The following is a 20,044-nucleotide window of genomic DNA, read 5'->3' as shown; positions in this document are numbered from 1 at the left end:
CCTATTTATTACATTTGTTATTAGTTTTCATGAAATAATGTTAACAGATACAACTTTTGATCTGAAATATGTATTTTTGAACTTATTAACTAAATGCTGTAGACTAAGTATTTCTCATTGTTAGTTAATGTTAACTAATGTTAACTAATGCTAGCAGATGAAAATTGTTGCCTATACCGTAAACTGTTAGTATTTTTTTATGCAATATTTAAAGTTGATTACTTTTGCATATAGGCCTATAGTGAAAACAGTCAGATTCTTAATGCAGTTTTAACCTGTCTGCCTGGCCCAACTGTTATTTTGAGAGTCATGCATTGAAATTATTTTGGTTAATGGGTTATTTAATGTAAAGCTAATTAATAAATGCGCTTGATGTGAGTTTTACAAAGTTTGCCTTTGTATTTCTATAGCTAGGCCTACGTTGTGTTAGGCTAGTCATTTTACTTTCATTTCACCATAAATGAGACACTGCTGATAGCTTGCAAAATGCATATTTTGATTTGAAACTCAAATTGACCCTACATAAGCATATGTTTAATGTGAGTTTGTATATGTTTTGTAGTGGAACGGCATGGTAAATTTCATTAGGTGCATCTATTTCTTCTGCATGTCAGTGCCATCATCTGCATGATATCGGCATTGACTGTGGTACCATGGTGTGAAGCCTGGAGGCAGTGCAGTTGCATTGGTTTTGCCACTAGAATGCGTACTACACTATGAATTGTAACGGCCTATCGCAAAATAATGATCCTTGTAGCGTACAAAATAATCGATTAGACTACGAATGCAGGGCCGTGCACAGACATTTTGAGGAGCAGTGGCCCAAACCAAGAAAACTATGAGAGGGTTGAGTATCATCTTAATATATAGAGAATAAACACAACAAAACTTTTACAATCATACTGTAAATACAACTGTTAGGCTTTAGTGCTAATTCAATGTATGTTGTTGTATAGGCTTCCAAAAAGTTGATTCTGCGCTAATTTGATTTCTTCTTTTTTTTCTATATTTTTTTTCTATTGGAGATTTATGTAGCTATGTTAGCCTAAATGAGAATCACTAAAATTAAGCTATTAAATATATATTTTGAGACAAAGGTCTTGTTTATGATTTTTGTAAATCAAACGCAACAGTTTTTCAATAACAGAATAGGCCTATATAAAAGTATGGTATGGGGTAAAGGCATATTTAACATGATAATAAACAGCTGACTGACTGACATTGTTTGACATGACATGGTTATGATTCAGATGGTAAATATCATTAAGTTGGATGTTCACCTTAGATATAATCATCATATTTATACTAAAAATATGATAATAATCATATCATATAAACCTAATAAAAGTTGTTAATAGCCTACTATAAAACTGTATTAAATTATTATGGGATCTCATTCATTCAGTTTTTTTAGATTATTTACTTAATAATAGTTTCTGTAGCTTATTTTAAAAATATTTTTATATTAACATTTTTTTTTACTGAACAATAATGAATAATTGTATTCATCAAAACAAACAGAAAATATTGAAAACTTTGCTGGATTTTTTTTTGCACAACTATACCCCCCCCCCCCCATTTGTGAAATGCCTATCCGTTTTATTGAAATCTGAAATAAAAATTTCATTTCTTATATTCCCAATATTTCTGTCTCAAAAGTAGCCCCAATCTTTTCTCGACATGGAAAAGGATGCTGCGAACTACTTCCTTGGCTGCTCTTCTCCTCCACCCTCTCTGAATTTTGTGTGGTATAATCGGAATGCTACCAGACGTTCCCATCCAACCGATCCAATTGAACATAACACAACACTTCAAACATTAATTATATCGCAGATGTTGAATATTTGGACATTCTATAAACGAACAATATTTCTGATACTAACAGTCGCTAATAATATGTAGCCTAATGTGTTTGATGGAAATCCCCCTCATCCCCCCTCCACATTCCGCTGTTTGGATCATTCCGTCTCGAGGCCTGCGCGAGAGAAGGGAGTGTTTTCCCATCAGACACAGAAGTTGTAGTAGTCAAACTAATTTTTGTCAGAACTTTACTAGTTATATTTTAGACAGGCCGATTGTACCACAGAGGCCAATAATATTTTGGTCAAAGTAATAAATCCAGTTTCTAACTCAGGTTATTTTTTTGTTGTTGTTGTTTTTTTCTCGTCAGACGACAGCGGGCTAGCCTCGTTAGCTAAGTTAGCTCGCTAGCCGGAGTACGGAGAGTTCATAATGCCTACGCTGCGGGAAAGCACAATGTCCCACCCTGGAGAAAACCCGCACCAGGTCCGGGTAAAAGCCTACTACAGAGGGTAAGAGAGACCATGTGCTGTCTTTTTAGATGTTTCGATAGACTCTTATCTTGTCTAGAACTCCTTATAGTCAAGTTTCGGGATGTAACTTAACGTTACTCAAAAATTATTGGCCAGATAGCTGGCAGTATTAGCTAACTTAACCCCAAAACAAAACTCTTGATGAAGTTGTCAAATGAAACCAACTCCAATAAAACAGCTCTTTAGTAATCTCTTTGTCTACAACGTTTTCCCCCCATTTTATTTCACGTAATAGTACACACAACAAAGTGATTATATGCTTATCAGTTCTAATAATGGCTTAGTGTTGTTTTCATCTGAGAGCTGCTCCTGTCATGGAGCTGGATATGTCTGCCTGCCTATTGGTTCTGTTTGGCGATAGGGTATATCATGTAATTTATTTTATATTCGCCTTAAGATAACGTTAATTTATAAATGAGAACAGTGAATGATTCCAAAATTGGCAAGTAAAAATCTGTAAATGTCTGTTATTCCTCATACTGTTTAGGGAATACATTTTGGGTTTCTATTGAAATATTTTACTTTTATGTAACGTTAAATAAATAAGCACATTGATGTTTAAATTATTTTAGTAAGAGCTGGGTTCCTTTCATGATGACGCTTGCTGTTGTAATGCACTTGAAAAACTTGTACAGCAAGTATCTTTTGCCAAACCTGTTGGAGACTAATTCCTATTCACACTCCCCAAGAGAGCTATTGTGTGTGCAGCTGTCTAGGGGATTCAAGCAGTTTCTGTTCCAGCTGGAATTTGTTGATAATAGTTATTATCATCGTTGTGGGGAACTGACATGTCCGCCGTCATTAATCTCTATGAACTGGCCTCAGTGATGTAAAAATATTCCAAGAATTCTGTATTTTTTAAGAAAAGCTGTATGGATGGCATATACTGTATACAAATAATAGTTGAATAATTACTGTCTGTTTTGAAACCCATCATTTGTCCCTGAATATGTCTTTCCTTCTGTGGTTTTTCAGCAGGTCATTTTAGTGAATCTTTGAACCCATTTTATTTTCAACCTTCTTATTCTATATAAACTTCTATTGTGGCCATGATGGATCAATCAGAGGTTATTTTTGCTGTGTGGAGGCCATAATGGCAGGTTTCTGCCTGAATGCAGCACAGTCTTGAATAGAGTCAAGGGCATGTTACTCTCTGCACCTTTTATGTTCTGTTCGAAACCCCCTAAAGCCTGGCAAAGATGAAATTCACAGCCTTTATCCTCCATCTTCTCTTTCTTTGCCCTCTCTTGTACCTTTAATCCACTTATCACTCTCTTTCTGGCACTCATCCATTTTTTATTTATTTCTGTGATGACTGTATAACATAAAATGTAGTCTGTATAACTGTATTAAACAAGTCTTTTAGAAGATTTGACCTATATTGCAATTTTTTTTTCATGGCTGTTGAATACAGCAGATGTTACACATTCAACAGTTGTGCATTTTGGTCATCATATTAGATCTAGGCCCAATCCCATTTCTACCCCATAGCCTTTCCCCTACCCCTTCGTTTTGCGCATTTACGTGAAGGGGTGTCTCGATTCTCTTTTGGCTGAAGTGGTAGGGGAAAGGGCAAGGGCCAGATAGCCCTTCAAATGAAAATTTTTTGGGACCACACTATGAACACAGGATGAATTCCCCTGCATACACAACTACCGTGCTGCTAGGAATCCTGTATTGATGTTGCCACTCGAGATCGAACACTTATGCGTTGTCTGGATGCCAGTTTCTACGTAGCCAGCCATTTTAGTGATGTGAACTAATAATTAATAAATTAATAATACAGTTTTAAAAAATCTGGTTATCCTTCATAACGCAGTCAGTATTCATATCACGTATTGTCTGTAAACTCTTGTGTCCCCAAGGCAACAACTGACTCGCCAAGAGCTCTGTTATTGCAGCACCACAGTAGAAAACGAAACCATGTCTGTACCGGCCGGAATGGAACGGTTAACAAACAAGGAGAACAGTTTGGTCCGATGGAAAAGCGTCTTCACCAGTCTTGTATGTTCTGTATCATTCTGTATCGTCTTATGAAACTCTATAGCTTATACGTTTTTGAACTGAAAACAATCGCCGTTTTCGTAAGTCCAAAATACAAGAATACGTTACTCCAAAATGTATTATTTGATCGTCCTCAGGTCGTTCCTGTATGCCTTTATTCTGCAGTATGGCTGCACAGTAATGGTTAAACTGATAACTATTTTGTTAAAAAATTATAATAGCGATTATTTGTTCTAATTTACAAATGTATTGTTTTACATTAAATCAGAAATATTGCACTTTTATTAAAGCACAAATCAACAGAAGATCAACTCATATGCATGGTTAGGGTTAGGGCTTTCTTGTCTAGTTTACAACCATCAACCAATATAGTTGAGATTCATATTTGAATTTGTCACAGTTCTTCAGAAGGTTTGCTCCGATATAGTTTCAGCAAATAGCACGTGGACTCAAACACAGTCATAGACAGAGTATATTAAACATCTTTTGAGTGGACTGTCCCAATAGAGGTTTCCAGTATATTTGTCTGTGTTTTGAGATCTGATTGCTGCTTTTTTTGCAGTGCAGGGAGGGAGAATGTGTGTGCATGGTTGCAAGGTTTAGTAGATTAAGTAAAACAGTAGACAAAAAATATCCATTTAAGAGAAAAGCTCTGATTGTGGGGATTTTAAACTCTTGACATCTGCCATTAAAGCTTGTGGAGGCTAGCACACTCACTTTTATCTTCTTCTTTTTTCACGGAAGAAAGATAGTCATACCAGTTTGGAACAACCGTAAATAATGACTATTTACATTTTTATGCTGAAATACCGCTTTTATACACCTGCTGTGCGGTCTTATTTCCTTGTGTATTTTTCTGTTTGAGTTTTAGTGTGTGTGAGCTTGTTGTCTTTGAAAATTGTCTTTGAGCTTCTTGTAAGTCATGTTTGACAACAAGATTGAGTGTGCTCATGGTTGTAAAGGCAATGTGAGCTGATCCATGTATGCCCTATGGAGGATTGTGGCTTCACTACCTCCTTTCAGTGATGCTGAGCTCTCGCAGGGTGCATCTGTTCATACTAAGAGAGTGGGATACAGAGCCAACTTCCTCATATTGGCAATTATGTGCCAACATTTTATATAATTTGCAGGAGGCAACAGTAAAAAGAAATTTCTGTAAATTAGCAGTGTAATAATAATATACACTCATGTCACAATTCAATAAAACAAACTACGATATTGAAGTCACAATGCAATACTATCATGATATTTTAAAGGTTTCATGAACTGACTTTTTTTTTACTGTTGTCTGAGGTCAACTAATGACGTTTGCGTGGTTTTTACATTCAAAAACATCATACTGAATAAGTAATAGGCTATTTTCTACACTGGTTTTGAGGCTCTCTCCGGCATGCTCGGTTTCTATGCGCGCGCCAAGACGGCTAGGATTGGATAAGATTGGCATATTATAATGAGCTCCAGCTCCCCTGTCAGCAGGGGCCTTCGGGAGAATTGGGAGAATTCCCGGTGGGCCGCTCTGTCCGCTCATATAACAGACTCGGCTGTTTCATTTTTCTTTACTCTTAATTTTCTCTGTATGTCTATATGTGTTTAGTTACTGTGTGACTGATATAACAGTGTCGCTAATTATACTAGATTTCAATTTAAAGCAGCGCTTGATCATCAGACCGCACATTAAAAAAATGCCGCTTTCTGTTGTCAGAGGGCTCTCTTTCTAAACTGTAGCGCGTTGGTGTACTCAGCTTGTTGCCATGGAGAAACAAAACAAAATCATAATTTAATGCTGTGGAGAGAATAAGTCAAATATACTTGACGACCCCTGCATTAAAGTTACACAAGTTGATCAGTCAAGAGCAGTGTGATCGTTAGTCTTTTTGTAGTCTGAACAAATAACTGCTGTCCCATGCTAATGCACGCATGGATCCTAAACACATTTCCTGTTACTCATTCTTTCTGAACTATTGACGACTGTGTTTACGTTTATACTCTTCAAGATGTGCACTGAGAATTTTTTTGAGCGTATTTGACCAACAATAAGCTGGAAAAAGAAGCAAATGTTTGCACTTGTATGTCAGAGGCGGCTTTATTACGGTATGTGTGTGTGCGCTTCAGATGTGAGCGCGAAATCTGCAGGGATTAGTAGAATTATGTACAATCCCAAGCAAAATTCAGACCGATCACACACTAACACTCACATGCTGTCATGAGGAAAAGTCAAGAAGAACGCGTGTTCAGAGGGTTAACCAGGTTGAATAAGAATATGCCGGTGCGTATTAGGGGTTGAACGACTTCCAGTTTTTTAAAGTCGACATTTTTGTGATGAAAGTGGAGTCGACGTCGACTAGTCGCCGATGACGTCAATAATGAACAAATAAGCCTGAGCCTGAGCCTCGAGCTGAGACTCGAACTTGGGTCTTCTTGTGGACAGTTATGGCATATGACAGCGCTGCCCATAAGGTTATTGGTCCTACATAATAGCTTCTGTATCAGTTCTTTTGTCTTATGGTCGTTATATTTCTCACTGATTTCTGCTGGTTCTGAATAAGATGCAGATGAAGTAGAACAATAAAAATTACATGTTTATGAATGCATTAGTGAGTGATTGCATGTAAATTAATTCTACCTGACAGCGTCTCAACTAAAACTCACAGTTTCCCTATTGGTAATCAAGAAATATATGCTAGAACTTTCAAGTTTCTCAGCTATTGTATTGATAAATCACAGAACGGTGTTGACAATACATTTCTGCGCTACTGAATGGTTTTGTATGAGGCGCGTGCGATCGGCTATGTGTATGCGTTGCAATGCAAGCACGCATTAGTTTAGCGCGATGATTAACTTACGTGTACAATAAGCGTGCATTCTCCCGATTAATTTTGAGCACCCTTTGGTATAATCAAACATGTCTTGTGGAGAGCTCAAGGAGTATGCATTGTTATTTTTAACTGTTCAAAACAGAGCCTGCGTGTCAGGAAATTGTTTATCCTGTTGTGCACTCTATAGGCCAGCGACTAGTCGACGTCAAGCTTAAAGCATCATGACAGAGCATTAAGGTCGAATACCATGCTCCATGACGCTGCAAGAACTTCCGGAAATCAGGTGGCCATGGATACCAAAACTTGCGTGTTTGGAACCGATGATCGGAGTCGAAATTTTTTTTTCTTAACGATTCCAATGGCATAGTTCTTTTTTAAACGGTTCCAAGTTAGAACTGGTTCTCGATGCCCAACCCTAAAAATAAAGTGTCATATTCGAATCCGAATGAACTTATGCAAGATATTTATTGGTGTGGCATATTCTGAGATCGATCGTTTGCTAGGCCTGGTGTCAATAAAAGCTTTTCTTTGCCTAGCAAGGATGTTTTTTAGCTCTGAAACATGATATTCTTATATTAAAAGGCTAGTTCACCCAAAATGAAATTTATGTCATTAATGACTCATGTTCAGACAAAAAGAAATGGTCAAATAAAGTTGCTACGTTTTGTTTTTTGTGCACAAATAGTTGCTTCATAAAATTAAGGTTGAAACACTGTCGTCACATGGTCTTTTTTAGCAATGTCTTTACTACCTTTAATAATATATATATATATATATATATATATATATATATATATATATATATATATATATATATATATATATATATATATATATATATTTGATAATATATATATATTTAAAAAATTCAGTTTGAATAAGGAAATTATATCTTCGTCATAGTATATTTCAATGGTTAAAGGTACAAGTCATTTTGTTGCACTTTTTTGGGCCTTTTTGCTTTATTAGTTCATTTTTATCTCTTTACCTTTTTTGGAATTTGAAAGTTTGAACCCTTTTAAATATGTTTACTTCAGTGTGTATTGTAAATCTGTTCATCATATAAATGTCTCTTCAGAAGATTTGGATTAGACTTCTGGGTTGATTACTTTTACAACGCCTGCCCTTTAAGATTCTTTTGGAACTTTTAAGTTTTAAGGGAAATAGGGAATACACTTTAAATGGAGGGGCAGAAATGCAGTAACCTCTTGGGTATCATAAAAAAATATCTTCATTTGTGTTTGGTAGAAGATCTTATAGGTTTGAGATGACAAGAGGGTGAGTGAGTACATGATGACAGGCTTTCCATTTTTGGGTGAATTATACTTTACAAATACAGTAAGATGAGTCTTGGATATAACTACCTCTATATTGTGAATCATTCCGTTTACATAACCAATACTTATCATCACATTTTTTTATATTCATCTTGATGTATCATTACACCCCTACTGTAAATATTAACTAAAGCACCGTTCACTGATGCAGAGCTTTCATAATGTCACTGACATGCATCACATTCTCTCGTACAGTAGCGTCGTCATAATGATCCTGTATCAGATCAAATCAGCCTTGTGATTTTCTTTGTCATAGTGTGTACTTCCACTAGTCTCAGTGGCATGTGTGGGTCAGTGCGCTGGCTCATAGACAGGAAGTACTCCCCTGCAGTCAATAATTAACTAAAACAGTGTGAACTAGGCTTGGGCGGTATCCAAATTTTGATACCGTCAAACCTCCTCCCTATTTTACCTCGGTATACGGTATTACCGTGAATAATTAAAACATTATGATGTAAGGCTCAGACAGCGTCAACAAACTGTTGGCTTGGCTTATATATATATATATATATATATATATATATATATATATATATATATATATATATATATATATAGGCCTATATTTATTTTATTTTTTACATTTGAGCCCCTGCCCCTGAGAAACTCTCTGCACGTTTTATGCTTACCGTTATGAGACAACTGTCAGACATTTGACATTTTTTTTTGTGAGTCCCATGTCCACTTGATTTTTGTGGAGTTCATGCTTATTGCTTACATTGCCAGCTGTGTGACAAAAGGCTTCGGCAATATTACAGCATAGTCCGAGGGTGCGCTCGGTTTTTCATCCACGCAGCAGTGAGGATGGTGGTTTCGGATATGCGCCCTTAGGTTCAAGGTATTTCCATCTCTCGCGGTCATCTTTTTGTTGCACAATTTGCAAATTGCCTCGTCTGTATTTACCGTCAAAACCCAAAATACTTCCAAACTGCAGAAGTTGTGTTCTTTTTCGATAATAACTCAGTGCCCGACTCGCCGTCTTTTCCCCTCTCTCTCTCTCTCTCTCTTTCTCATCCACGCTGTCACAACAACGCATACACATATTTAGGCATTTAATAAATAAATAGTATTTAATATGTAAATAGTTTAATTAGTTCAACTTATTAAATATTTAATAATTAATTGTTGATCAGCAATATGTAAGTTGATCTGTTTTTTGTTTTTTTTGACGGTATTGAAACTGATACCGTTGCTATTTTTAGATCCCGCGGTATACCATTTTACCGTATTACCGCCCAAGCCTAGTGTGAACACAGTAGAAAACAAAGGGAAAGAACTGCTGGGTGACTCCTTCTATAGGAATGTGCTAGTAATACAACACAGCTTCCCAGAAACCCATCGTATGATACTCCAGCTGCACTGTATTCATCTTTTGGTCTTTAAAAAAAAAAAACGTATAGCATTTTAAATGCATTTCGATCTCCATAATTACCATACACAAGGATACAGAAATGTAAGATCTGCTTTAAATGATGGCAAATAAAGGATTTTATAATGGTAAAATCAGAAATCATAGATCAGAAACTGTCTACAAATGACTTGTTCATGTCTACAACCCAGTGTAACATCACATTGGGATAGGTATTGCCTATTAGTTTAGATTCTCTCCTTAGTAAGCTATACACCTTCTTCCATGGTAATTCATCACTAGAGCAGCTAGTGGTAACACGAGAATGCTATGTCGTACACAATCTAAAAGTTATGCTGTTGGCTGTAAGAATGAACCAAAGGTGTCCATTTACTCCCAGCATCTAAAGCTGCCTTTCCACTGCACATGACAAATGACAGCCGTTGGACCGGAAGTCATTCATTTCCAATGGAGAGTCGTACAGGGGTTGCGTGCCGACCATCTGCAAATGCGGAATTTTCTGATCCGATTTGAGCTTCGGATGCATTCAAATATTTGAACTTGAGCGACTACACCGTATGCGTCACGCTGACCAGATGTAATGTATTACAAAGTTCTCCAATCAAGTCAGTGTGCGCAAGTTGAGAATTATTATTCTTTTTGTTTATCACGTTTTATTTTGTTTTAAAACTTTTAAAAAAAATGCACAATAGATGAATATTAAATAATTTATTTTATTTTATTATTTTGAATGTCTATTTTCTAAATAAATCTGCAGAACAGGTTTGGCTCAGCCCGTTAATTAAAAAAAAAAAACACACGCAGCCACCATTATTATATCCAATGTGTGAATAAGAGTAAACGGTGTATTTAGTGCTGAAATTAGATAGGTCAGCGGCTGCTGTCTGACTCTTGTGTAACGATCGCTGCGCATGCTCGTGTGTGTGTGTGTGTAAGTGAGAGAGTGAATCACAGTTCACCTTTACCAGGGTTGCCTTGTATCGTGCCAGAGCACGATTGTTCCCACTCCGCTGGCCTGCACTCACATTGCACTTAACATGCGTCATTCACAATGCAACTTTTTGTTTTGAAGAATACAGGAAGAAAAGCGATTTCGCTAATGCCTTATAGATTTATAATTTATGCTACGCAGCGATTTTCACTTGATTGCACTGCACCTATCAGAAGATTATTACAGAGGCAGCTTTGTTTGGCTATTTACCAGACCAAGCTCAATTAAAAATTAAACATTGGTCTGGGTAGTCTGCTCTTTATTTTTTACTGCACAAGAGATGTGATAAACAAGCATTATTTGAATGACTCATTTGAATAATGCCAGTTGATCACACCTCTTGTGCAGTAGAAAATACAGAGCAGACTACCCAGACCAATGTTCAATTTTTAATTGAGCTTGGTCTGGTGATAGCCAGACAAGATTCCTCCAGTAACAAAAACAGTGAAGTCTTGTATCATTCATTCAAATCAATGAATCCATTCATTTTGAAGAAAGAAAAGAAATTAATAGACTGCAGCAATTAACAGAGAATTGTTATCTCTATTTTAACCAAAATGTGATTCTCAGCAGGGCTCGACATTAAAGGGTTAGTTCACCAAAAATGAAATTTATGTCATTAATGACTCACCCTAATGTTGTTCCACACCCGTAAGACCTCCGTTCATCTTCGAAACATATTTTTAGATATTTTACATTTAGTCCGAGAGCCTTATCCAAGTGTATGCACACTTAACTGTCCATGTCCAGAAAGGGAATAAAAACATCATCAATGTAGTCCATATGTGACATCAGTTGGTTGATTAGAATCTCTTGAAGCATCGAAAATACATTTTGGTCCAAAAATAACAAAAACTACGGCTTTATTTAGCATTGTCTTCTCTTCTGTGTTTGTTTTCAAACCTCAAATAAAGATTCAAACGGTAATGAATCAGCTTATTGATTCATGATTCAGATTGAGAGCTTGAGAACCACTGGTTTAACGCATGTCCAGGACAAGTGGATTTTTTAAAGGGACAAGTGAAAGAGAATTTTACTTGCCTGACAGACTAAGCGGAGTAAAACATCAATAACAAAAAAATAATAGCGAATGACCAAAATGCAAGAATGATTTTGCATTCATTTAGTGTAAGTGGCGATCAATAGTGGATAATAGTATAATATATAATGAACTGACTGTAACAAGGTTGTGCTGTCACAACAAAAATCACAACAAATGAGGGCTGCTTACTTAAACTGCGGTAAACGTTCCAAATGTGAAGTGTTTATATTTATAACATACTGTATGAAAATTTTAAAGCTACGCTGTTTGATATTTTCTCCCATCTAGCGGTGAAACGGTATATGACCATCTGGTGAATATTAGTTTCTGTTCCTCTCAATTCCGATTTCTTTTCAACTCCTACGGTGGCCGATTTAGTCCAAGATTTGCATGGCAATCCCCCTCTTCACATTCGATGCCATTGCGTGTTAAACGGCAAAAGGCGATGCTTGAATTTACGGGTATGTCCCTCTTTGGCTAATGTACTTCAAGATGGAGGGGCAACATGGCGACCGGCATTCGAACCCCTCACCCGTATGTTTTCAATGGCATATTATAAACTTACGAGAATACTTTATTATTTGAAAGAAGTAAATAAAAATTAATGAGCACATACATTTTTGAAAGAACTAAGTGTTTTTAGCTAAGAATAAACTAAAAAAGTTACACAGTGTAGCTTTAAACAACATCACTCAACCAAGTGTGCTGTTTTCTTGAATACTATCACAACTGAAAATGACAATGATTTTATATGACAATTCCCTAAAAAATTAATTAAGTTTAGTCACTTACATTATAGAAGCAATATTTTTGTTCTATTTTAGCTGCGAGAATAGTTCCAAACAAAGATTCCAAGCAATGACTCTATAGCCCCTTTCACACTGCACGTCGGACCCGCAATATTCCTGGAACATTGCCGGGTCACCTTCTGTCTGAAAGCAACCATGTCCCGGAATTGATTACCGAATTGAACCCGGTTCGGGGACCTAGTAACATTGCGGGGTTCGACCCGGGACGAGCGTTCTGTGAACAAAAGCCAAAACTAACGCAACGTGTACGTAGTTATCGTGCGACTCCTTGAGCTTGTTTTTTCAATAATACAACCCTGCAGTGCCAGAAGAGCTAGTCTGTGTTTTAAACGCAGAGAGTGTTCATATACAAAAGAAACTAAAATTAAACAAGAAGAAATGTGCGCAAACTGGACACAAGTCGAGACCACGGAGCTCCTTACTATCCGCGCTGAAGCTGAGATCGCTCGCCATTATACGTCATATCTGAATTTCACGTGTCAACTCGATCCGGGACCGTTACAGGTTGTGTGTGAAAGCTTACATATTACAGTATTTTGCTGGCAGTGAGAATGGACCAAATCTAGCAGCCCAGGAACAAATGCCGGGTCGCATTATCCGTGTATTTGCCGGAATCGCAATGTGAAAGGGGCTTAAGACTCTCGTTAAAACTTACCTGCTGCCACCTACTGGTGGTTTAGTTTCATGTTTAAACACACTTTTCAAAAATGTTTATTTGTTTTTTCAGAAATACAAATCTCATATCATTATTTAATGCAGTTGTAATTTTTCAATGCAAATGATTTAATTTTATTGGTAACAGCCCTATAGTGTCTTATTTTTATTAGGTGTATAGATCAAATGTAAGAATATAATAGGAAACATGAAGCATAGCCTAAATGTAATAAGATTAGGGGGAAATTGCCCTTTATAAAAGGTAAAAATATTACAAATATGCAGATTTAAAATATAAAAAATAAAAATCTAACTTTTTTCCGGACAAGCACATTTTTTACTCGGACTAAGTGAATGACCAATTTACTTGTCCGAAGAACAAGCACATGAACATGCTTATGTCAAGCCCTGCTCAGTATATCCAGAATTTTGCCGCTCTATTAAATTGTGTAAAAAGGCAAAATAGGTCTTCACTAATAAAATGGAGAATATTCTTGGAATAATCTGTTAATGGATAAACCATTACTGAATGTCACTTTTTTTCTGTTTCAGGGACATCATGATCACACATTTCGAGCCCTCCATCTCCTATGAGGGGCTGTGCAGTGAAGTGCGAGACATGTGCTCCATGGACAATGATCAGCTCTTCACCATGAAATGGATTGATGAAGAAGGTTTGTCATTTTATTTGTGTTTTTCTCTCTGGCCTTACAGCCGCTATTAACATCCGTTCAAGGTGATCTGATCACACGCAGTCAGCTTAGACAGATTGCCATTTACATCAGGTATTAACATGTGTGTCCTGTAACCTCTTGTGGTCAGATTTCATTGACAGGCCCTCTGATTTCATGACTAAACACAAGACTTGCTAAACCAGTCAGCGCATTTACATGCAGTTTTAGCCCTTTGATGGGTACGATCACTTGCCTGACAAGCCAGACCCACATCAAGATGTTTGGTCTGGAAACTCACCATAGATGGGGCTCAATCCGAGGGGCGGGATAAACGGTTGTCTTTCAAACTCTCTCTGCACGCGATAGGATAGCGCTACACCATCCAGAGCAATGAAGGTGAAGCAGAGCTCACTGACTGATTAAACATTCGCCGTATCCGGTCGGCTAAACTACGAACACATCTTCCCGCTCTTTGTTCTTTTCTCAGAGAAAAGCTTAACTCCAAGTCTTCTAGAGTCGCGGTCAGAGCTGATTCGAAAGACCGCCGCCGTTCGCCAGTTTCTTTGTTAACTAGAAGCACGCAAACGCAACTCGGCCGTCGTCATTATGGCCCCGCCCGCCGACTCTATACATGATGTGATTGGGCCGTCCAGATTTTGAGGAACACAGCTCAGAGTGCCTAGACGACACTTGAGGGCAAATTAAATTTGCTGCCGCCAGGGTGCGTCTAGATTTCTAGGCTATACGATCACACCAGTGTGATTAGAACGTTCAGTGACTCACATGATCACATGCTAAACTCAAATGTGCTTTCATGCGTTGGCTACTACTGAGGCAGAGATGGACATGCTCAATGCTTGTCACGTATCACAACTATTCAGTGTTTTCAACCTGGTTTATTTTAGGTTTCAGACATTTAAATACACATACACATGAGTACTAGCAAAACAATATATTTATGGTTTGTTAAATACGGGCTGATGTCTATGGGAGTGGCAATAATAGTCCTTTGTATTATAATTTGATATGTATATGTAATTCAGATACACATTGTATAGGTAACTATATTGTTTACTCTATTCTCCTCCCACCTCACCGGCCATTTACTTTCATTCACTTGGGGAGAAATGTGTGAATTTATATGATGTAAATCTGACAGATCCGATTTATCTTATTTGCAGTGCAAACTAGCATGCACCTTTGGACGTTATAGACGAAAATGAACATTGTAAAGGTTTTTAAACAACAAAACGCATTTGCATACACATATTTGACAATCTGAATATCAGAAAGTTGTGAAAAAACAAGCAACAACTTTGTGAATATTTTGAATCATCAAGGAAAAAATGTATAAAAGCAAAACATCTGTCAAACTGCACTAATCTGACTGTGGTGCGTCACGTGATGAGCATGATGTGTCTCCATTAAAATAATAAGGTGATGCATTCAAAAAAATAATGGTTGCCTTAAAAAAAACATACTGAGGGCTCAGCTAGAATATTATAAACTTGCGTGCAAAAGGGTTCATTAAACCAAATTGTAAATAAATTTTATCTTTTGATTTTCCCATTATTTTTATTTCAATCATTGTTAAATCATTTATTTTTATTGAGTTGTTCGGTTTATAGTGGGAGCTGTTTTTTGATAGTTATTTGTAGCTTAATGTTGCACATTTAGACACACACATTGGGGGACTCCGTCTTGATAAAGCACAGACCATAGACACCACGGCCAATGACCTGCTCCTCAGCATGAAATGGATTGAAGAAGAAGTTTTTAAATTATAAATATTTTTATTTGAATAAAATTAATATTTCACAATATACATTTTTTACTGTATTTTTGATCAAATTAATGCACCGTTGGTGAGCATAAGAGACTTCTTTGTAAATATATTATAAATAAATATAATTATAAGGGCTGGACAATAATTCAAAATCAATATATTGAAAAATTTAACATTTATTTAAAAATTAAATAACTGTGATGTAATTTTTAAACACATTTCCAATATTTTGATATACATTACAGCATTTCTCACTGACTCCCGTTCAGGGCACAGCCTTCAGAAGAGCTGAACACGGTTGGCTACTTGTGTGATGACGTACACAGACACAAAGCCAGTGCTTAGCAGTAGTAGGCAAAGTACCTCTGACCGCAATACAAATGTGACTGAATGAGCTTCCACAAATAAGCAGAAGTAATAGTTGATAAGAGAGGAATTACTAATTCAGTGGCGTGGATCTGATAAACTATAGGTTTCAGTGTGCTGCAAAATGTGCCAGGGAGTGGTGCCGACTATGGGGTGTAACAATACATCGACATAGATCAATGCATTGATTTACTGTCTAACGATGCAATGCATCAATGCCACACGTTAAAAATAGATACCTGTTGGCTATTTATATATTTAAGAGGCACATTTCAGTGCTTCACTAAGGCGCTCGGACAGTGCTTCACGAAAGTTTATATTCTGCTCGTGTTTAAAGCCTTGCAAAAAGCAGTGAGCAAAAATAGGCCACTGAATTGAGTCTTCTTTTTTTGTGCTTCAGTAGATAAAGGACTATGGTTACGCATAAACGGAGAATAGAGCGCTATGAATCATTCTTCACACTGACATTTAAAACTGTTAAACTGCGGCATAGGATTGTGTTGCTTCGAGCGCATCATTCTGCTGCTCTGTATTGAGGGCATGCGTGACGTCACCGTCAGCTGGAGTGACTGCGGTTATGAATCGTGATGAACCGTCCGATTTATACCCCTGGTGCCGACTAGCAATGGGAACAACACATCAAATCGGTTCCACGAACTTCCACCATCTGAAGCAATTCCACCCAACAGAATATTCTGAGAGACAGAAGATGAAGATTCAGTTCAGCAAATCTAAGCACTTCATATTCTTTATCCTGGCTGAAGTACTTTTGTTTTAATCTTTAAGAATAAAATAATCAGCCAAGGTTATAGTTTAAAGTTAAATATATTAATATTATTAAATCTACTGAGTCTTATGTTTATTTGACAGTAATTTCACATTTCTTCTTTGTATGAGGGCTAAACACAAATAAAAGCTGAACATTAATTTATTTGTACAGTTTTTATTTCTGAAATATTATATATTTTATAGTTTTTAGGTACAGACATCCATTGTGGGGGTTATTGTCAGTTTTTCGGAGGCTTTTATATAGTTCATATCGATATGGGAGTTATATTGTATAAACCGAAATTAAGAAATATATTGTGATATAAATTTGGCCATACTATCCAGCCCTAATTATAAGTGAAATGTAGGTAAATTATATGAAGGTAACTATTTGTTATTGTCCTGGGCGCATCAGTTTACAATATAAATGAAGTGTGGTCATTTGTGTCTAACTCCATAGGTGGTCTGAGGAGTTGCAAAATGTTTGAGACTTAAACCTTTGTTTAGTGATGTCAGCTTGTGATCAAATCCCCTGAGACAGATGTTAAAGCTACACTGTGTGATATTTTCCCCCATCTAGCGGTGAAATGGTATATGACCATCCAGGGAATATTAGTTTCTGTTTCTGGTGGCCGATTTAGTCCAAGATTACATGGCAATCCAAAAAACATGGCAATCCCCCTCTTCACATTCGACACTGTGCCATCAGGTGTTAAAACGCGAAAGGCGAAGCTTGGATTTATGGGTATGTCCCTCTTTGGCTAATGTACTTTCAAGATGGAGGGGCAACATGGCGACCAGCATTCTAACCCCTCACCCGTATGTATTTTCAATGGCATTTTATAAACTCACGAGAATACTTTATTACTTGAAAGAAGTAAATATACATTAATGAGCAAATATATTTTTGAAAGAACTAAGTGTTTTTAGCTAAGAATAAACTAAAAAAGTTACACAGTGTAGCTTTAATACCAGGTGTAAATCTCATTCTTTTCCTCTAACTGTCACCGTAGCAACAAGCTTTCCCCTGCCATTCTGCTGAAATGTCTGCCTCATTTGCACCAGCACTTTATATATTACAAATGAACCCACTTTTGGCAGATTGCATTAGAGTCTCAAAATTACCCTAGACTCCACTGGCAGAAATAAAATGGATGGATTTTACATGAGGAATAAAGTGAATCAGAATGCAGCGCACAGCAGGGAGCAGGTTTTATGCTGGAAAGATAGACTGTGTGTGATGATTAACTGCTGCATTAGTCATACGAGATGGGAAATGGAGATGGAAGAACGTTAATTTAAATACCAAAATCTTCACCATTCCACGCTGAGCCCAGAGTCATGCTGCTCATTAGCATAGCTGATCTGAGAGGGCCGTCATGGCGAAGAGTTAATCCCTTCTGTCTACACAAGCCTTGGCACCAATGCCCAGCGTCACTCATTGCCTCTGCTGTGATGTCTGATTGAGGGCCGTGTGTCTACGCAAGTCGAGACAGTCGGTGCCACAGGCTGCTCTTTAAATGACAAACAGGATTGACGTCACCTTCGGACAACGCCACAGGCCATGTTACTAGTTCATTGTGAAAAACGAATAGATTTTTGTTTTATGCTCTGCAAACATCATTATAATCCTTGCATGCTAACAGGGACTCATTTCTTGTCTCTTTCTAAGTCCTGCTTTAGTTTTCCTTCACTCTGTTTCTCTTTGCTGTGTAAAGTATGCTGCTTATGCTAATGTCTTTGGTAAAGAGTTTTCCAGTAAGTGTTCACTGTGCTTGTCATTGCAGGGGATCCATGCACCGTTTCTTCTCAGCTGGAGCTGGAGGAGGCCTTACGTCTCTATGATCTCAACAAAGACTCAGAGCTCATTATTCACGGTATGCTGGGATTTGGCTTTTGATGTGGGTGGGCAGTAGGGATAAGTCACGATTTTCTAATATTTGATTAGTTAATTAAATTATCTATATATTATAATCTATAATATAATCTAAAAATATAATCTATATATTTTTAGTGCTGACTAAAGTGGTGACGTGTTCGTTTAACCAGAGTGTGGCACTGCCAATAACGCACCTAAAAGCTATCAGTCAACTCTCATGGTGTTTTATATTGGATACGTGACCGTGATTCTTTTTTTGCATTTGTCTGCGTTCATCTGCGTGCACGGGCATGATAGAAAACAGAACGCAGGTCAATATATATATTTATTTTTTATTCACTTGGAGTAAACAGCACTTGGGTTTACTGTATGTTTGACACTTCAAGGCAGCTTTTGCTGCTTGCAAACTGACTCTTTTGAGGAGACGGTGAATTGCCATTAATTTGCTACCCTGATTGCACTTGCTATGCTCGAATACACTGCAGGCTCGCTATCGCTCATATCTAAGGTAAATCATCAACACTGTCTTCCCTTACATGTATGTTATTGAACTAATGACATTGTAATCGGCATGCGCTAGTTACTTCCTGAACAAGTCAGAAGAAGAAAACATTGTCTCACACTGTAGACTTGCATGGCATATAACGGTTACGGTAACTTGGGGCGATGTCGATGTTTTAGCATGTTACAATAATTATATGGTTTGAGTTAATATAGCCTATTCCCTAATGAATGAAAGTTTATCCTTCAGATTGAGAGCATGAATAGTCTCTCTCCTTCGTGCTCTGTTTTATGTGCCCTATGAATTATTCTTTATTTGTCTTTTTTAATTTCTCTATAATTTGCAGACATCAGGGAGCCACTATCGATATGCGGAGTGTTGAAATCTCTTTGAATGCTTGTGTGCTTGTCATGTTTTGTTCACGGTCACGTTTCAGTGTATAGGGAGTGGCGGTACTGATGGCACATTTTACAAGATACAATATTTGTCAATGCAGTCAGGATCTGTTGCACATCACCGCCGTTGTCTTGTCAGTCAGCTCTGCTTACTCTCGTCACATGATAAGTGAAATCGGACTCCTGCTGCACTGTACTGCGACTGCAGCAGTTGCAGCAGCAGTTTTCACAAAAACCTAGGGTATGGCATAATTCCATCTGGCCATACAACAATGACATTCCCAAGTAAACACATTATATCTAAACAAAATCGACCATA

General features: G+C 37.2%; 1 protein-coding gene across 1 annotated transcript in view; it reads left to right on the top strand.

The window, feature by feature from the left end:
* Positions 1-1,949: 1,949 nt before the first annotated feature.
* prkci (protein kinase C, iota) overlaps positions 1,950-20,044 on the top strand; it is a 42,793-nt gene continuing 24,698 nt past the window's right edge. The window contains exons 1-3 of the mRNA XM_067452355.1: positions 1,950-2,312; positions 13,908-14,029; positions 18,737-18,826. Coding sequence (XP_067308456.1) covers positions 2,233-2,312; positions 13,908-14,029; positions 18,737-18,826 — 292 coding nt within the window. The 5' untranslated portion in view covers positions 1,950-2,232. The remainder of the gene's footprint in view (positions 2,313-13,907; positions 14,030-18,736; positions 18,827-20,044) is intronic.

Source organism: Pseudorasbora parva, chromosome 9 (genome assembly GCF_024679245.1).
Source record: "Pseudorasbora parva isolate DD20220531a chromosome 9, ASM2467924v1, whole genome shotgun sequence".
Lineage (NCBI taxonomy): Eukaryota > Metazoa > Chordata > Actinopteri > Cypriniformes > Gobionidae > Pseudorasbora > Pseudorasbora parva.
Note: the sequence above shows the minus strand (reverse complement) of the source record. Positions and strands in the feature narration are given on the sequence as shown.